Raw genomic sequence first — 15570 nt, 5'->3', positions numbered from 1 at the left:
ACAGTGCCGGGCTTTGCTACCTTTGATATTTTAGCAACAACGGGAGGCAGGGGAAGGCCCCCGGAAGGGTTGTCAATCTGGGTGGGGACCCACCTGGGAGTTCAGGCTACTCAAATTCCAACTAATTCACCAGACGTCCAGTGCGTACTACTTTCCCCGCAAAATAGGCAAAACATAGCCTTAATAAATGTATACTCAAGGCCAGTTAGGCGGGGTCTGGAGTCTGAGGCAATTGAAACTTTATTAAACTTTATCCAGTCGATAGATTCTTCCACCGTCTTAATCCTGGGTGGAGACTTCAATTGCCATTTTGAGCCTCTTGTGGACTCGAATCTGGGTGTCCAGGATGAAGTTGACCAGCTTTTGGCACAGCCCGGACCCGCTGATTTCTCAGGTCAAGGTATGGACCCCTCTCGTCCTACAACTACAGGCATTTGCGCTAATTACATCACTGAGAGCATGCAATGGGAGGGTGGAGCCCGATAGGCCGGGGAGAGAAACGTTTAATAGATTGAATCAAACTTCAGTGATTGATTATATATTCATTGAAGCTAGGCATTGGGATAGGTTGCTCGAATTTAGGGTCCTTGAAAGGCATGATAGCGACCACAATGCTTTAGTTTTGTCCCTTAAACCGGGGAGTTTCGGGCTGACAAATCCACCCCCCCCCCCCACCCCAAAAAAGTGCTCCGCAACCAGCCAGACCTCCAAGACTCCCCAACAAAACTTGCTGAATTATATGAGATCATTATCCCTTTTATTGTAGAAATGGGGAATCTTGGCTCCAGGGGAAGGTCCACCGATATTCACAACCAGTTGGTCGTCATTTTAAAGGATGCCCTTTGTCCTGTGAGAAGGGTAAATTCCCCCCGGACTAAGACGCATCCATGGTTTAATGCCTCCTGTCGAAAGTAAAAAAAAGCCTTGCTGTTAGTTTTAAAAACTAAGGACACTACAGCTATTCGGGTCCAACGCTCTATGTACAAAAAAGCAATTAATGACGCTAAGAAGGAATGGGAGGCCATGATGGAGGGAGGAGCTTGGATCTGCACTAAGGTGTAGGGATTCCAAGTTATTTTGGTCCATTGTTGCAACCGGTCTGAGTGGGCTTACCCCTATGCTTGCCCCCAATATTGCTTCTGCAATATGGGAAAAGCACTTTGGAGCACTCTACGGAATTTCTGAGATTGACATCCTAACCCATGAAATCACTGGACCCCAACAAATCCAAAGTGTCCCAGGGGTTGTAGATTGTGAAAAGATGACCGTAGTTCCTATTAAAGGTCCCCAAACTAAGCATCAACTCGTGGGGACCCTGGTCAGTTCCTGCTGGAGGGACCAATTGATAGTGGGAAGAGTCCTGTCTCCCCCAGGTTGAAATTATCACACTGAGAGAGATTGAGGTAGCAATAGGAAAATTGCTCCCCAATAAGGCCCCAGGTCTGGATAAATTGCCTGGGGATTTGTTTCGTACCCAACCCAAAATTTGGGCACCTTATTTGGTCGTTTTATTTAATGAGATCCTGCGGGGAGCTGATTTGCCCCCAACTTGGTTGGGAGCGGAGATTGTGCCAATTTTTAAAAAGGGCTGTCCACTTACTCCATCAAATTATAGACCCATTAGCTTAATAGATACATCACAAAAGCTAATGGGGAGGATCGTCCTTGATAGGATCCTTGGGTGGATAGATGAGAACGGGATTCTAACCACACTTCAGGCAGGCTTTAGGTCTGGCACCTCTACCTTAGATCAAATATTTCGCTTGCAGGTCCTGTACTTGAAAACAGCAAGTGTGGAGGGTGGCAGCCTCTACCTTGTCTTTGTGGACCTGCGGGCAGCATTTGACTTAGTCCCTCGTGAGAAACTGTGAAAGGTGTTGGCAGACCTGGGACTCCCGCCCTATTTATTGGCCATTCTATCTAGGCTCCACACAAACAACTATGCACAGGTCAGGTGCGGAAGGTATGGCGACCTTACGGATCAATTTCCTGTCCAGAAAGAAGTGCGCCAAGGGTGCGTCCTGGCGCCCACACTATTCAGCCTCTACATTAATGGACTTGTGGATCATCTGAATGGTGTGGCGGACAACGATGCCCCAAAATTGGCCACAGGGAGAGTGCCCGCTCTGATGTTTGCAGACAACACTCTGTTGTTGTCTAAAACATCATCGGGCATTCAAAGAACGCTTGACGGATTTGTAGCGTTTTGTGCGACGAGGGGACTGGAAATCAACCTAGAAAAAAAGAATTTCATGATTTTCAACCCCCCGAAGCGGACACGCCCAAACCCGGTCTTAAACGGTATTCCTCTTGAGAGGGTTAAGACCTTTGTATACCTGGGTGTTACCCTGGCAGAGAGTTTTGAGTGGAACACGCAGATTGCCAAGTCGGCACTCAAATTATCACAGTTAGCGGGGGGTATAAGCAAAGTATGTAGGGGGTCAGTCTTTAAGCCGGTGTCTCCGGCTTTGGAAATATATTGTCGTCAGGCTAGAACTGCGGCAATATATGGTGCTGAACTTTGGGGGCATAAACAGACTCTGAACCTCATAAGGGTGGAACAAAGCTTCATGAGGAATCTAGTTGGATTACCAGTAAGCACACCATTGACTCCTCTTAGATTAGACCTTGGGATGGAGCCAATAGAGGAGATCACAAGTGCAAGACCAATTATGTACTGGAAGAGGTTCTGGTCAGTCCCTGAACTGGCCGCCTACAGAGCAGAACTATGGGCCTTATGTATGAACACATTTTCCCATAGACACAGAATGGGTAAAACCCCTTGATACATCTGGCCCTATCTGAGGTCTGGACCTCGCTTAAATGCAAAAAGATCCCATGGCTGCAGCACATTAGGGCTGTTAGTATCCGGATAGGTCTCCCAGAACTTTGGGAGACACCGGAGATTCATTGCCCTGGGATATCAAAAAGGGAACTCCATAATCTGATACGTAGGCAGAACTTTTTAAAACACCAGAGCTCTGCAATCACGGGCAGGCTAACGACAGAGTTCCTCCTTGTTAAAATGGAATCTAAATTTGAGGAATTCATGGATGTAATTGAACCTCCATTTGCTAGAAAGTTGTATCTCCAGTTAAGGCATGGCACTTTACCTATTAGGTCATTTACATGTAAATGGTTAAAGTCTAATAATGAAGCTTGTCCTGCATGTGATTATAAAAATGAAAATGTAGCACATGTACTGTTTTTTTGCCCTGCTTATTCAGCAATTAGAAATTGTTGGTTGATCCCAATTTGCAGGAACCTCAAACGTCTGCATTTCATTCAGGCTTGTCGGATCCTGACTTATGATACTCACCCCCCTATTGTGTTCGCCGTATCCCGTTATTTACTCTGTATGTGGCGTATAAGACAAACTTTTTTAACTTAATTGCAGTAAATATGATATTTTCTATTCTCCTGTTCTTGATAACTCATAGTTTAATTCTCTTTTTAACTATTTGATGATTATTTATTGTCTTAATATTTCGTGCTTGTATGTATTTTATGTGCACTTTTATGGTCTTTGACCGAAATAAAGTTATGAAATGAAATGATGCTTAGTTTATCAAAAGCAACTACCTCGTAATCTAAAGCTAGTCTGCGATCTATCTTTGAAGTCTCTCACAATTTGTCTGTTTCAATAAGTCAGACAGCAGCATATTCCACATGTCCACACAGAGTTCCCTATTGGCAATAACATTGTAAATTTAAACTCTTCGAGATAAAAAGAAGTGACACATGTGGAATAGGGAAAATAGGGGATTGATAAGTAGTGTGAGACTTGTGACATGGGAATATGTCGCTCAATTATTTAAATAAAGATGGGTTTCCATATTCATGTAATAAACTTCGTAATTTAGTCCTCTGGATGATTGAGCTCTATAAACGACTAGTTGAAGTTTTGTTGGCAAGTAAGCCTAAGTATGAATGGGTTGTCCAATGAGCTAAACATCTTTGAAGGGACAAAAACACTTCTTTTTTTTGTTATAAAACAAATCAAGATTAAATGAAAGGATTAAATTAATCTTCAGATAAATTCTAATGTATTGACCTAAGTTTGTGACTGCATCTTGCAAGCGTTGAGCAAATTGAAAAATGCATTTATTTGCCCAGTGTATGGTTTAGAACCTTCCACATATGTACATAAATGGAACCAGCATATTTCAGACCAGTGCCCTAGGTTCCTGGGCCCATGGAACATGGGTCCATAGTATATGAACCTGTCCGTGCTTCAGGAATACTGATGGCAGGTCGTTTTTATATAATTAACTCTTTAGGTGAACACCTGAATCCAAATGCAGTTTCAGGGTTATTGGGAATTTCAATGCATCTAGGAATGTCACACTTTGGAAACTGTAGGTGGTGGTTCATTTCCATGTATATACCGGATTCATAATTTCTATCCAGTGGAAAGCGAAACACAACCCCATAACTACACACAGACACACACACTTTCAATAGTGGGTTAAAACATGAAAAAAGTGTGAGCTTTGATTAAAACCACAAAAAAAATGAACTTTAAACGAATAAATGTGTCTCGTATGTCTGGAAAAAATAAATCGTTGCTTGACATTTATTCACTAGCTCAGGACTCTTCATACTCATCAGTTCTCTGTTGTTGCCAATGTAGTTATATTTTAGCAATCAAGACTCTCTGAAATTTTATGTTGAGTGTGTGTTCACATTTTAATCAGATTGATTTTCTCCTTTTTTTTAATTTATCAGTTCTGATGCATTAATTATATATTTCCAAGTCACTGGAAAAAAATGACAAAATCCTATTTAAAGCCCCCAAGCTGAAAAATTTAGAAGCTTGTTTTTGCATGTGGGTCAACAATAACCCTTAAAAATGCTTCAATTGTAATCTACATTAGTATTATGTTCTATATCAGATGTCTGCAAGTTTAATTCCTTTACTAGGTCAATGTGCTAATGTGCAGTTGCGCTGCTTATTTTTAGATGCACGCCTAACAGTATGTTTTAAGTATTAGTCAACCAAGAGTAAAGCTGAGATTGTAGCATTTCCAGAAAATCTTTTTCCTAGTATGTACGGTACATTAAACGGCATACCATATACACATACTATAACACATATGTTTATTTTCTTCTTCAGAGGAAGGCTCAAGGGCAAGAGTGCGTGAAGATTATGATACTGTAGAACAAGATGGAGATGAACCTGGTCCCCAAAGATGTAAGTAGCCAACCACGACTGTCAAAAATGTTTGTTGCATACAGCTGCAAAATGACCCACCCTGCATTATAATGATAATCAATAATGTGACCATCTGCAAGGGTGAATGTAAACGTACATGCAATACAAATCAATTTAAACAAAAGTTATTGACTGTTCTATTCCAGTGGCAATATTCTCTTCTGGGTTTAGTCGATCATTTTTATCGAAACCAAGCGGCTGATTCCAAATCTTCTTCTGGGTTATGGTAGAAATAAGCATTTTCTCATTGTGTTCAAAGAAACATAAATAAACACTGAAATTAGTTGCCTGCATTGAAGACAAACTGTAGCTGTGATTTTATAAATCTTACAAATAATTCACGGTTTTCCTGTTTTATTTTTGTGTAGTGCATTCTATAGGATTTATACTGCAGCACTGGCCACCAGGTTGTCTTTATGGTGGAACATCATCAAAAGTTTGGCTTCCTCTGAAGTGCGGATGGTTACTTGGAGAAAGTGATTACTGTGGGGATATAAAATGTTTTCATTTCAATTAATTTAAAAGCTTGTCACATCTGCTGGGTCTGCAACATTGACTAGTTCCTCTACCCTCAACCACTTGAGATGAATGCTAGAAAATGTGTTCAGAAACCTGGGCCCCTGCTCACTGTGGCACCCCTCTCTTGCTCACCACTTGTGTGGCCCTCCCACTAATTTTTAATTGAGAATATATATATATATATATATATTAGAAATTGAATTTCTTTATTTTTTATTCTTTTTATTGAAACAGAACAGCTCCATCAAAAAGACACATCCGGTAGCAGCGAAGAGGCAGTGGTACTTACACAGTAAATGATCTGCATAAACCAGACATCAGCGAACATAGCAACGGTCTAACCCCATGGCCTGCCCCCGTCAATTGTAGGTGGGTCCATTATCCTGTCCCCCCCTCCCCGCCTAGTCCTCCCTCCCTGGCCAGCGCCCTCCCTCCCCCCATCCCCTTATGGAGTGTTGAGGATCTATCACCAGCCTAGGCTCATGGCCTCCCAGGAAGTGAGGGTATCAAAGATAGGCAGCATGCGGAGCCCAGTGGGGGAGACCCCTACAGTGTAGCATCTGGGGTATCCAGCCCTTCCCCTCTGTACCTCCTCCACGCCTGCCAAATCCTTTCCCATTTTTTGGGGCATCCTCGACTATTGTAGATGACTTTCTCTGCCCTCTGGCACCAGTCTATGTCTCGTTCCCATTCCTCTATTGTCCGTATCAAGTCACCCCCCAGAGTCTGGCGATGTTTCTCTTGGCCACCATGCTTGCAAAGGCTAACCATTTCTTATCTCCTTTGGGCCACGTAACGTCACCCGTGACCCCCAAAATGTGCCATCTAGCCTCCAGCGGCACTTCCGCCCCCACCACCTCCTCCATTATGTCCTTCAGCCTAACCCAATATGCACAGATGCGAGGGCAGTCCCAGAGGATATGGAAAAATTTGCCCTCTTCCCCACAGCCTCTCAAACAGAAGTGTGATGTCGCGTATCCCATCTTAAATTGTACCGTTCGAGGGGTATAGGACCTGTGGAGGATGCGTAGCTGCACCAATCTGAATCTAGCTCAAATCGCCACTTCCCTAGGACATTGCAGGGCCTCATTCCAGTCATCGTCCTCTAACAAACCCAGGTCGTATTCCCACTTTTCCCTCAGTGGTCCCAGCGTGTCAGGAATAAAGCTTCTTGTAGGTTAGCGAGATGGCCTTATCAATCATGGGGTCTAACAGTAGCCTGTCCTCAAGTGGGGCGTAGTCAGGCAGTTGTACCCCCTGCGTCAGATGCGTGTACAGGGCATGTTTAAATTGTTGATAGTGTAGGAATTCGCCATCACCCATTTGGAATTCCGACTGAAGAGTTGCGAACTCCACCAATTGCTCCCTCCTCCAGACGTCCCCCAGCATATCGATACCTATCAGGCTCCACTGGCGCAGGTCTCGGAGTCTCACCACTTCCCTAAGGAAGTCTCCTTTCCATAAGGGCGTTTGGGCCGTAAGCCTCGTCTCCCATCCAAGCAGTTTCGTTGCCCGCTTCCATATCCCCACCACTACCGCAGTTTGGGGAGGCAAGGACTGGCTGCGCCGTGGCTTAGAGTAGAGAGCCGCTACGTAAGAGCCTGCTCCTAGGGCCATACGATCCACCCGATATGCAGGTTCCTCCTGTGGGGCGAACACCCATCCGTTGTAGAAATTGGATTTTTAGTCATCATGGGCATGTGCGAAAGTCAGGCAGAAACCACCACTCTAGTCAGGATAAGGGAGTTACACTCCTAAAATAACCCCTGCTCACCCACTTGGTAGCTTGGCACGAGCAGTCAGGCTTATCCTAGAGGCAGTGTAAAGTATTTGCTTATAACCAACAGTAATACAGTGTTAGTTTTATATACTTAAGACAAGACCAAAAACGATAAAAATCCACAATACAGTGCTTAAAACTCTTTGGTTATCAAAATATGCTTGAAAAATAGTCCCTTGATGTCGATAGCTCCGTCCGGGGTTATCACGGCGTTGTGAGCAAACAAAATAAAACCGTTCTGGCTGACCGCAGCGTCGCGGGCTGGCTTAGGTGTCGGGAAGACCTGCACACAATACCTTTTAGAAATCAGGGCATCCGCGACATATTGTTGATCTTCCGAAACCACAGCGTCTGTTCCGGAGGTCGGTGCAGGAGTCGTCGGGCCCTCATAGTCAAACACACTTGCAGATCGATCTAATCTCTGTTGAAGTCAACGCTGGCGTCGGGTGCTGCTGTAGGAAGTGCAGCGGAGCGGTGTGCGGTGCCCTCAGGTTGCAGTGCGAGCAGCGGCTCGGTGGCGGTGTCAGATGGCGTCGTCGGTTAGACCAGGGTCGCAGTGCGGAGTGAATGCGGTGCTCGTTTAGGTGCAAGCAGCATTAGCGGCGGCGCTGCTGAAGCCCTGTCGGCTGCTGACGAACTGGAGTCGATGGCGCCGGCAGGCCAAGGCTGCGTTGCGAGATGAGGGCGGTGCGTCGTGTAACTGCGAGCTGTGCCCTCGAACCACGGGGCAACGAGTGGTGTAGATTTTGGTGTGGAACGCCGTCGTCAGGGATACCAAGGCGTCGTCGTGAAGCGAGGCGGTGCGGAATGCGATGTCCACAGGTCATGGTGTGAGCAGTGGCTCGGTGGCGGTGTCTGCAGGCGGCATGGGTGAGACCAGGGTCGCAGTGCCGCTTTGCAGCAGTGCCATCTGCGGTGCCTTCAGGACACTGAGTCGGCGGCGGCATTGTAGACGTCGCCGGGTTGCTTTTCTTCTGCTGCGGTACAAAGCACACAGTCCCCAGTGCCGAGGGCAGAAGAGCTTGAAGTTTTTGCTGTTCCTGAGACTTCTTGAACAGGGGGCAATCTCTACCTCAAACCCTTGGAGAAACTTAAAAAGTAGATTGCAGAAATTTCAGTCCAGTCCTTTCTCTGCCCAAGACAGAAGTAGCCACTGCAGGCCAACACAGCAAAGCACACAGCAAAGTGGTAGTTCCTCTCACAGCTTCTCCAGCTCTTCTTCTTGGCAGTTTGCTTGGTCCTAAAGAGTTCTAAAGTTAAGGGGTCTGGGCCCCAATGTTTATATCCCAAAATCCTTTGATCTCTTAGGCAGAGAGAGCCTGTGCCCAGCCAGAACCAGTTCTGCCTTCTCTGGTGTGACTTCTTGACAGGAGGTGGAGACAGCATGGTCAGAGGCAGACCAAGACTTTTGAGGTGCAAGGAAATCTCCTCCCCTCCCCCGATTGCAGCCCAGGTCTATTCAGCCCTTTCCTGACCCACCTAGACAATCTAGAGCCACTCCTGCTCCCCAGGCATCCGTCATCCAAAACGCAGACAGGCAATCCACATTCCAGCAGAGGCACACAGGATGACTGAGTAAGAAAAGACCTACTTTCTAAAAGTGGTATTTTCAAACACAGAATCTAAAACTCACCTTCTCGAAAAGATGCATCTTTAGATTCTGAGTTCAGACATGGTTAACTTTATTTTCCTACCGAATTCCCTGGGCCAGTTATGCTTATAAGATGTTATAAACAAACTACCCATTCTGTCCTATCGGGAACAGGTAACATTGCAATGGCGAAAAACGAAATTGTCCATAATTCGCTATCAGGACATGCCACGCACACCAGGGCATGTCCTACCTTTCACATACACTGCACCCAGCCCACAGGGGTACCTTGGGTCTACCTTAGGGGTGGCTGACATGTAAGAAAAGGGAAGGCGAGAGACTGGCTAGTGGGTGCACCTGCCAAGTCGACATGGCAGTTACAAACTATGCGCAGACTTAGCAATGGCGGTTCTTAGTTACCTTTTCAGGACTACTCAAGTGGGTGGCACAATCAGTGCTGCAGGCCCACTAGTAGCATTTGATTCACAGGCCCTGGCACACTCCGTGCACTTTACTAGGGACTAACAAGTAGACACACTACGCCAGCAAAAACAGAGTCAAAACCGGGAGGTCATAAAGCAAAAACTCAGGGAAAACACGTCAAAAGATGCCAAGTCAGTCTATCTATCTATCTATATATCTATCTATCTATCTATCTATCTATCTATCTATCTATCTATCTATCTATCTATCTATCTATCTACTAAGCTATCAAAAAATCTTTTGTCATAGGGAGAGACCTATCAAGGGAGATTCTATTCTTTTTTTCTGTCAAAGAAATCTCACTTGCGGAGGTACTTACCCATGCTAACCTTTCTGTCTCGTCCCCAAACACCTGTTCAGCCTACATTGTAAAAAAAAAAAACTCAACATTGACAGTGGACATAGCAGTCGTCTTCAATCTTTCACTGAACTATGGAAAGGTCCTGGATGGCACTGACCACGATATAACTGTTGTAATATGTGAAGTCATAAGCATTGCATTACGGGGGTGTAAGTTATAGTTAACTCAGCTAACTAGAACTGCTGAATATCACTGGCTTTGTTCGAGTGAAATGTGAGCCTAGCTGTAACGTTCATGTAACCATAGTTTTTTTATCAGTGTCTATATATACATATATATGTCCTGGAATTGGGTCTCAGCGCATCTATGTCTGGAGAGTGAAATAGGGGATGCTTTGTTCCCGCTTGCTAATGCCACACGGCAGGGTTGGAATCTCCCCGACAATGAAGAGTGTTTGGTTGGAGGTAATTGGGGGAGTGTGACTCTCTCTCCTCCGTGCCAGAAAAAGGAATTTACCTATCCACAATGTGCGGTAGTGAGAAAGGGAAACAGAGGAGGTGTTTACCTCCTTTTGACGATTCCAGGACCTGAGGTTATAAGATCATGCACATACCAAGTTTGCTTTAATATTTTCAACTACAAAATGCATTTTATACAATGACTTGATGAACGCAATGAACTTTCATTTTAAATGTATTATGGACCTTGAAGTCACAAAGACACATGACGCAAACATGTGGTCACTTTACTATTTAAATATGCTCAGCTATGAACAAGGCTATTTATAAAGCCGAAACACGTCAGATATGAGCATGCTGCCTGTGTTCTATAAAATACATGCATGTGGCTTTCACTGGAGTTGGGCCTCAGTGCATCTATATTTGGAATATATATCTTAGGCACCGAGTCCGCTGTTGTCGCGTGGTGCCGGACACGGCGCCTGGTAAAATAAAGTAGAAATACTCGAAAGCAGATGAGTCGTACACACTCAGGAAGGAGTGAATAATGAGTTTATTCACATTTCTTGCACTAGCTGTTGGAATTGGCCCTTTTTTGCAGGGTTATCCCCAAACTTTTTTCTTCTTCCTCCTATTTTTCCTGACCTGTTTTTGTTGGCTTTAGGACTCAGGGCACTTTACCACGCTAATCAGTGCTAAAGTGCATATGCTCTCAGTGTAAATTATGAATATGATTGGTTATCCATAATTGGCATATTTGATGTACTGGTAAGTCCCTAGTAAAATGCACTGAGTGTGCCAGGGCCTGTAAATCAAATGCTACTAGTGGGCCTGCAGCACTGATTGTGCCACCCACATGAGTAGCCCTGTAAATGTATCTCAGACCTTCCACTGCAGTGTCTGCACGCGCAGTTTTGAACTGCCATGTCCACCTGGGAAGTGCACCCACCTGCCAGGCCCTAACATTCCCTTTTCTGACATGTAAGACACCCCTCAAGTAGGCCAAAGTACCCCCATGAGCAGGGTGCAGTGTATGTGAAAGGTGGGACATGTACTGATGTGTGTGACTTGTCCTGATAGTGAAATAGTTTGTATTCTGTTTTTCACTGTTAAAAAGGCTATCTGTCACATAGGCTAACGTTGGAGTTGCTCTGTAACATCTTGCAAGTATAACTTTCCATTTGGACAAGATAGAGAACATTGAGATTAGGCTCTCTGAACTCCAAATTTAATAACCTATCTTTTTAGGGAGATGATGGTTAAATAGTGTGTTTGAAAATGGCACTTATAGTAAGTAGGCACTTTCTTATTTAACCATCCTGTGTGCCTCTGCTGTTGTGTACTGACTGTCTGTTTTTGGAGTCACAGAAGCTGGGGATGTGCACTCACTAGACCACCACAAGCATGGTTCAGATGTGTCCTGCCTTTCCTGGGTGACTTATAGCTGAGCTGAATAGACGGTGGCTGCATTTAGAGTGGTGGGAGGAGTTTCACTAGCATCTGAATAGGCAGTGTCACCTCTGCACAATGCCTTCTCTGCCTCCTGTAGTGATGCTACACCAGAGAAGACAGAACTGGTTTGGACTGGCATCAGAGACCCTTGGCACAAAGAGAAAACGGGGTATAAGTATTGGACCTTTAAACCCCAGAGAATTAAATCACTTCTGGATTCAAGAGGAACCTTTGCCTTGGAGAAGAGCTGCTGGAGTACTGCCCTTTTGCTGTGTGATTTGCTGGGTTGGCCTGCAGTTGCTGCTTCTGCCAAGGAAAAGACAAAGATTGAAATTTACTGTGAACCTCCTTGAAGACTAATCTCCAAGGGTTTTTTTGTGCTGGCCGCCTGTTCTGAAGTCTCAGGGACACAAAGACTTCACCTGCAACCCAGTGACCAGCACCTGTACTCATTTGTGGATGGACTCCCGCATTCAAAAAGGTTCCAGTTCCAGTTCCTTGGCCCTGAGAATTGTGTGGTTGGTGCTGCAAAGCGAGAAAAACAACTTCGACATCATTAGTGCCGCCGCCAGTGATGCCGCGACCTGCACTGAGGCTGGTGGCATTGCTCGTGGAGTGCACAGTGCCCCGCCTGCACCACAGGTCCGACATCTGCAGTTATCAGCCTTCCCGAAACCAGCGCTCGCACAGACGCCATCACTGCCAGCGCCTGCATCCTGTTATCGCGGATCTGATAACAGTCTAGGGTGACTTCAGCCTCCTCACAGACTCAACGCCTCTCCTCCCAGTGGCAACCAGGGAATCGGCCTTGACCTCTGCACCAACGCCTCACAGCCACGGTGTCGTGCAGGAAGAGGTGTGGCGCCGCGGCCAGGGCGACTGACTCCGGAATCTGGGGATCACGGTTCGATCCCTGGTGCCGGTGGCAGATTAGCCCAGCACCATGTGACTCTGGGCAATAGCTTGCTTAATCTTCCCGACGGCCCCCAGCGCCTAGAGACCCTTACGGGTGATTGTCGCGCTTTACAAATGTGGGTTATTATATTATCGTACATAGACTTCGTTATCTAAGGTACTGTTGTTTGGGGGTCCATGTGACTCCATGCCCGACACCGCGCACCACTCGGTCAGCTCCGTTCTTTGGATTTTTGCCTGTCAAAGCGTTGTACTTGCCCCAGGTGGAGCTATTTTGTTTCTACACATTCTAATTTTGCAATAACTGTTCTAAAGTGAAATTTCGATACATATATGTTGGATGTTTGTCGTTTTGGTCTTGTTTGGTTAAGAATAAAGATTTTATTTTTCTAAACTGGCGTGATGTAGAATTTGTTGTGTTTTCAGTGTGTGACTGTGTGTTTTCAGTGCAAATACTTTACACATTGCCTTTAGGCTAAGCCTGTCTGCTCGTGCGAAGCTACCGAGGTGGTGAGCAGGGGGGTGTCTAAAGTGTGTATCCCCGTTACCCTGACTAGAAGCAAGGGTCCCTACTTGGACAAAGGTACATACCTCTGCCTATTAGAGACCCCTATTTCGAACACTGGCCTTGATCACGCATGGCATCATCGTGATACATACATCTTAAATACCCGAAAGATGACCGACTGAATTTCAGTAAAGCATGACAGTATACAAAGCGAGTCAGCCATCGTAACATAATATGCTAAATGTTCCAGTATGTGCTTATTTATAGCTGTAACAGTGCCACTGCAAAATTATACGACAATTCATAGCATGTCAACAGTGTGTGTGGCAATGCATCATGGGAGTACAAAATCCTAAGAGAAAATATACAAAACACAATGTTAGGGGGTTAGTCTGGCATGTGTGCCCCTTCTGTAGGAGATATAAAGCTGGTAGTCTGGAGTGAAGGGTTTTTGGGTATTGTAATTCCTTTAACTCGATGAGGCCCTTGCCTTTCCAGGTATTCTATGTGTCCCAGAAAAGGGAACTGGTGTTCTTTTACTCAGACTGACGAATATGCCATAGTAGTCGGTGTCACAGAGTTGTCTGTGAGCGTCGGCCAACTACATTTTGGTGGGCATAACCAGAATGTTGGACATATACTGTACATCCCGCCAACAAGGGTAGCAACTATGGACATTGATCACGTCATATAATTTATTTTATTGTGTGCTTGCTTTTTTACTTTCCTGCTTTTTTACTTTCTCTTGAGTGCATTGAACTGTTGACATGATATGAATTGTTGTATAATTTTGCAGTGGCACTGTTACAGCTACAATTCAGCACATGCTGGAATATTTAGTACACTATGGTATACTGTGCACATTCCAAGATGGCCGACATGGTTTGTATACTCTCATACCTTACTGGAATCCAGTCTTTCATTTATGTCTATGCTTAAATATTGCGAACATGTTTTTTTTTTGCTGTTTAAGATGTATGTGTCACAATGACCCCCATGCGTGATCAAGACTATTGGCCGAAGCGCGTTGTGTATATATCCAGAATGAAAAGAGTATATTACGCACTCTGAGATCTGCTTGTTAAATCATAAGCGTGTGATCAAGACACATTTGGCGTTGAAACGCGTAGCGGTTAAGGAATAAAGCTTATAGTTTAAGCAAGCAGACTTCTGAGAGTGCGTAATTTACTATTTTCATTCTGGATATTGATGACCGGTTTGGGGTTTACCTGCTCTACGCATCACCTGACTAAGGGAATGATCCTGGAAGGTCCCAACTTATATATATATATATATATATATATATATCACCAAAAAACTGGCCAAAGACCAGTGTAGCCTTGCATGGAGACGCCACACAGCATGTGAATTAAACCATCTTTTAATGCAGGCAGCGAGAGAAAGCGTGTGACTCCCCTCCTCACAGTTGCTCCAGACGCGTTTCGGGCTCCATGCCCTTAATCATTGGCGCATTGAAAGAAGTCCCAAGAGCAAATGCAGACTATATACTAATGAGCCCCGCCCAAATGGGATTTCGTGTTGCACAGTGGCATTCTGGGACCAGTAGTCTATTGCACTAACCATAGTGGGAGCTGCGACGGCTTCTGACAAGAAATGAGTCCCGTAGTGGGTGGTGTGGAGGGGAAACAGCACTGCTCTCACCAATGTCCATCCCACATCAGCGGCGATTTCACAGCTCCTCTCAAAGCGCCCACTCTTCCAGGCGCTGGGGGCCGCAGATTGCGCGGCGGGGCGTCTCCGCGGCGAGGCGCGCCGCAATTTCATCACCAAAAAACTGGCCAAAGACCAGTGTAGCCTTGCATGGAGACGCCACACAGCATGTGAATTAAACCATCTTTTAATGCAGGCAGCGAGAGAAAGCGTGTGACTCCCCTCCTCACAGTTGCTCCAGACGCGTTTGCGCCAATGATTAAGGGCATGGAGCCCGAAACGCGTCTGGAGCAACTGTGAGGAGGGGAGTCACACGCTTTCTCTCGCTGCCTGCATTAAAAGATGGTTTAATTCACATGCTGTGTGGCGTCTCCATGCAAGGCTACACTGGTCTTTGGCCAGTTTTTTGGTGATGAAATTGCGGCGCGCCTCGCCGCGGAGACGCCCCGCCGCGCAATCTGCGGCCCCCAGCGCCTGGAAGAGTGGGCGCTTTGAGAGGAGCTGTGAAATCGCCGCTGATGTGGGATGGACATTGGTGAGAGCAGTGCTGTTTCCCCTCCACACCACCCACTACGGGACTCATTTCTTGTCAGAAGCCGTCGCAGCTCCCACTATGGTTAGTGCAATAGACTACTGGTCCCAGAATGCCACTGTGCAACACGAAATCCCATTTGGGC

The 15570-nt window shown here is 45.6% G+C and overlaps 1 protein-coding gene across 1 annotated transcript in view; it reads left to right on the top strand.

Moving 5' to 3' along the window:
• RBM8A (RNA binding motif protein 8A) overlaps positions 1–15570 on the top strand; it is a 53786-nt gene that overhangs the window by 18038 nt on the left and 20178 nt on the right. The window contains exon 3 of the mRNA XM_078668485.1: positions 5117–5194. Within this exon, the coding sequence (XP_078524611.1) occupies positions 5117–5194 (78 nt within the window). The remainder of the gene's footprint in view (positions 1–5116; positions 5195–15570) is intronic.

Source organism: Lissotriton helveticus, chromosome 12 (genome assembly GCF_964261635.1).
Source record: "Lissotriton helveticus chromosome 12, aLisHel1.1, whole genome shotgun sequence".
Lineage (NCBI taxonomy): Eukaryota > Metazoa > Chordata > Amphibia > Caudata > Salamandridae > Lissotriton > Lissotriton helveticus.
Note: the sequence above shows the minus strand (reverse complement) of the source record. Positions and strands in the feature narration are given on the sequence as shown.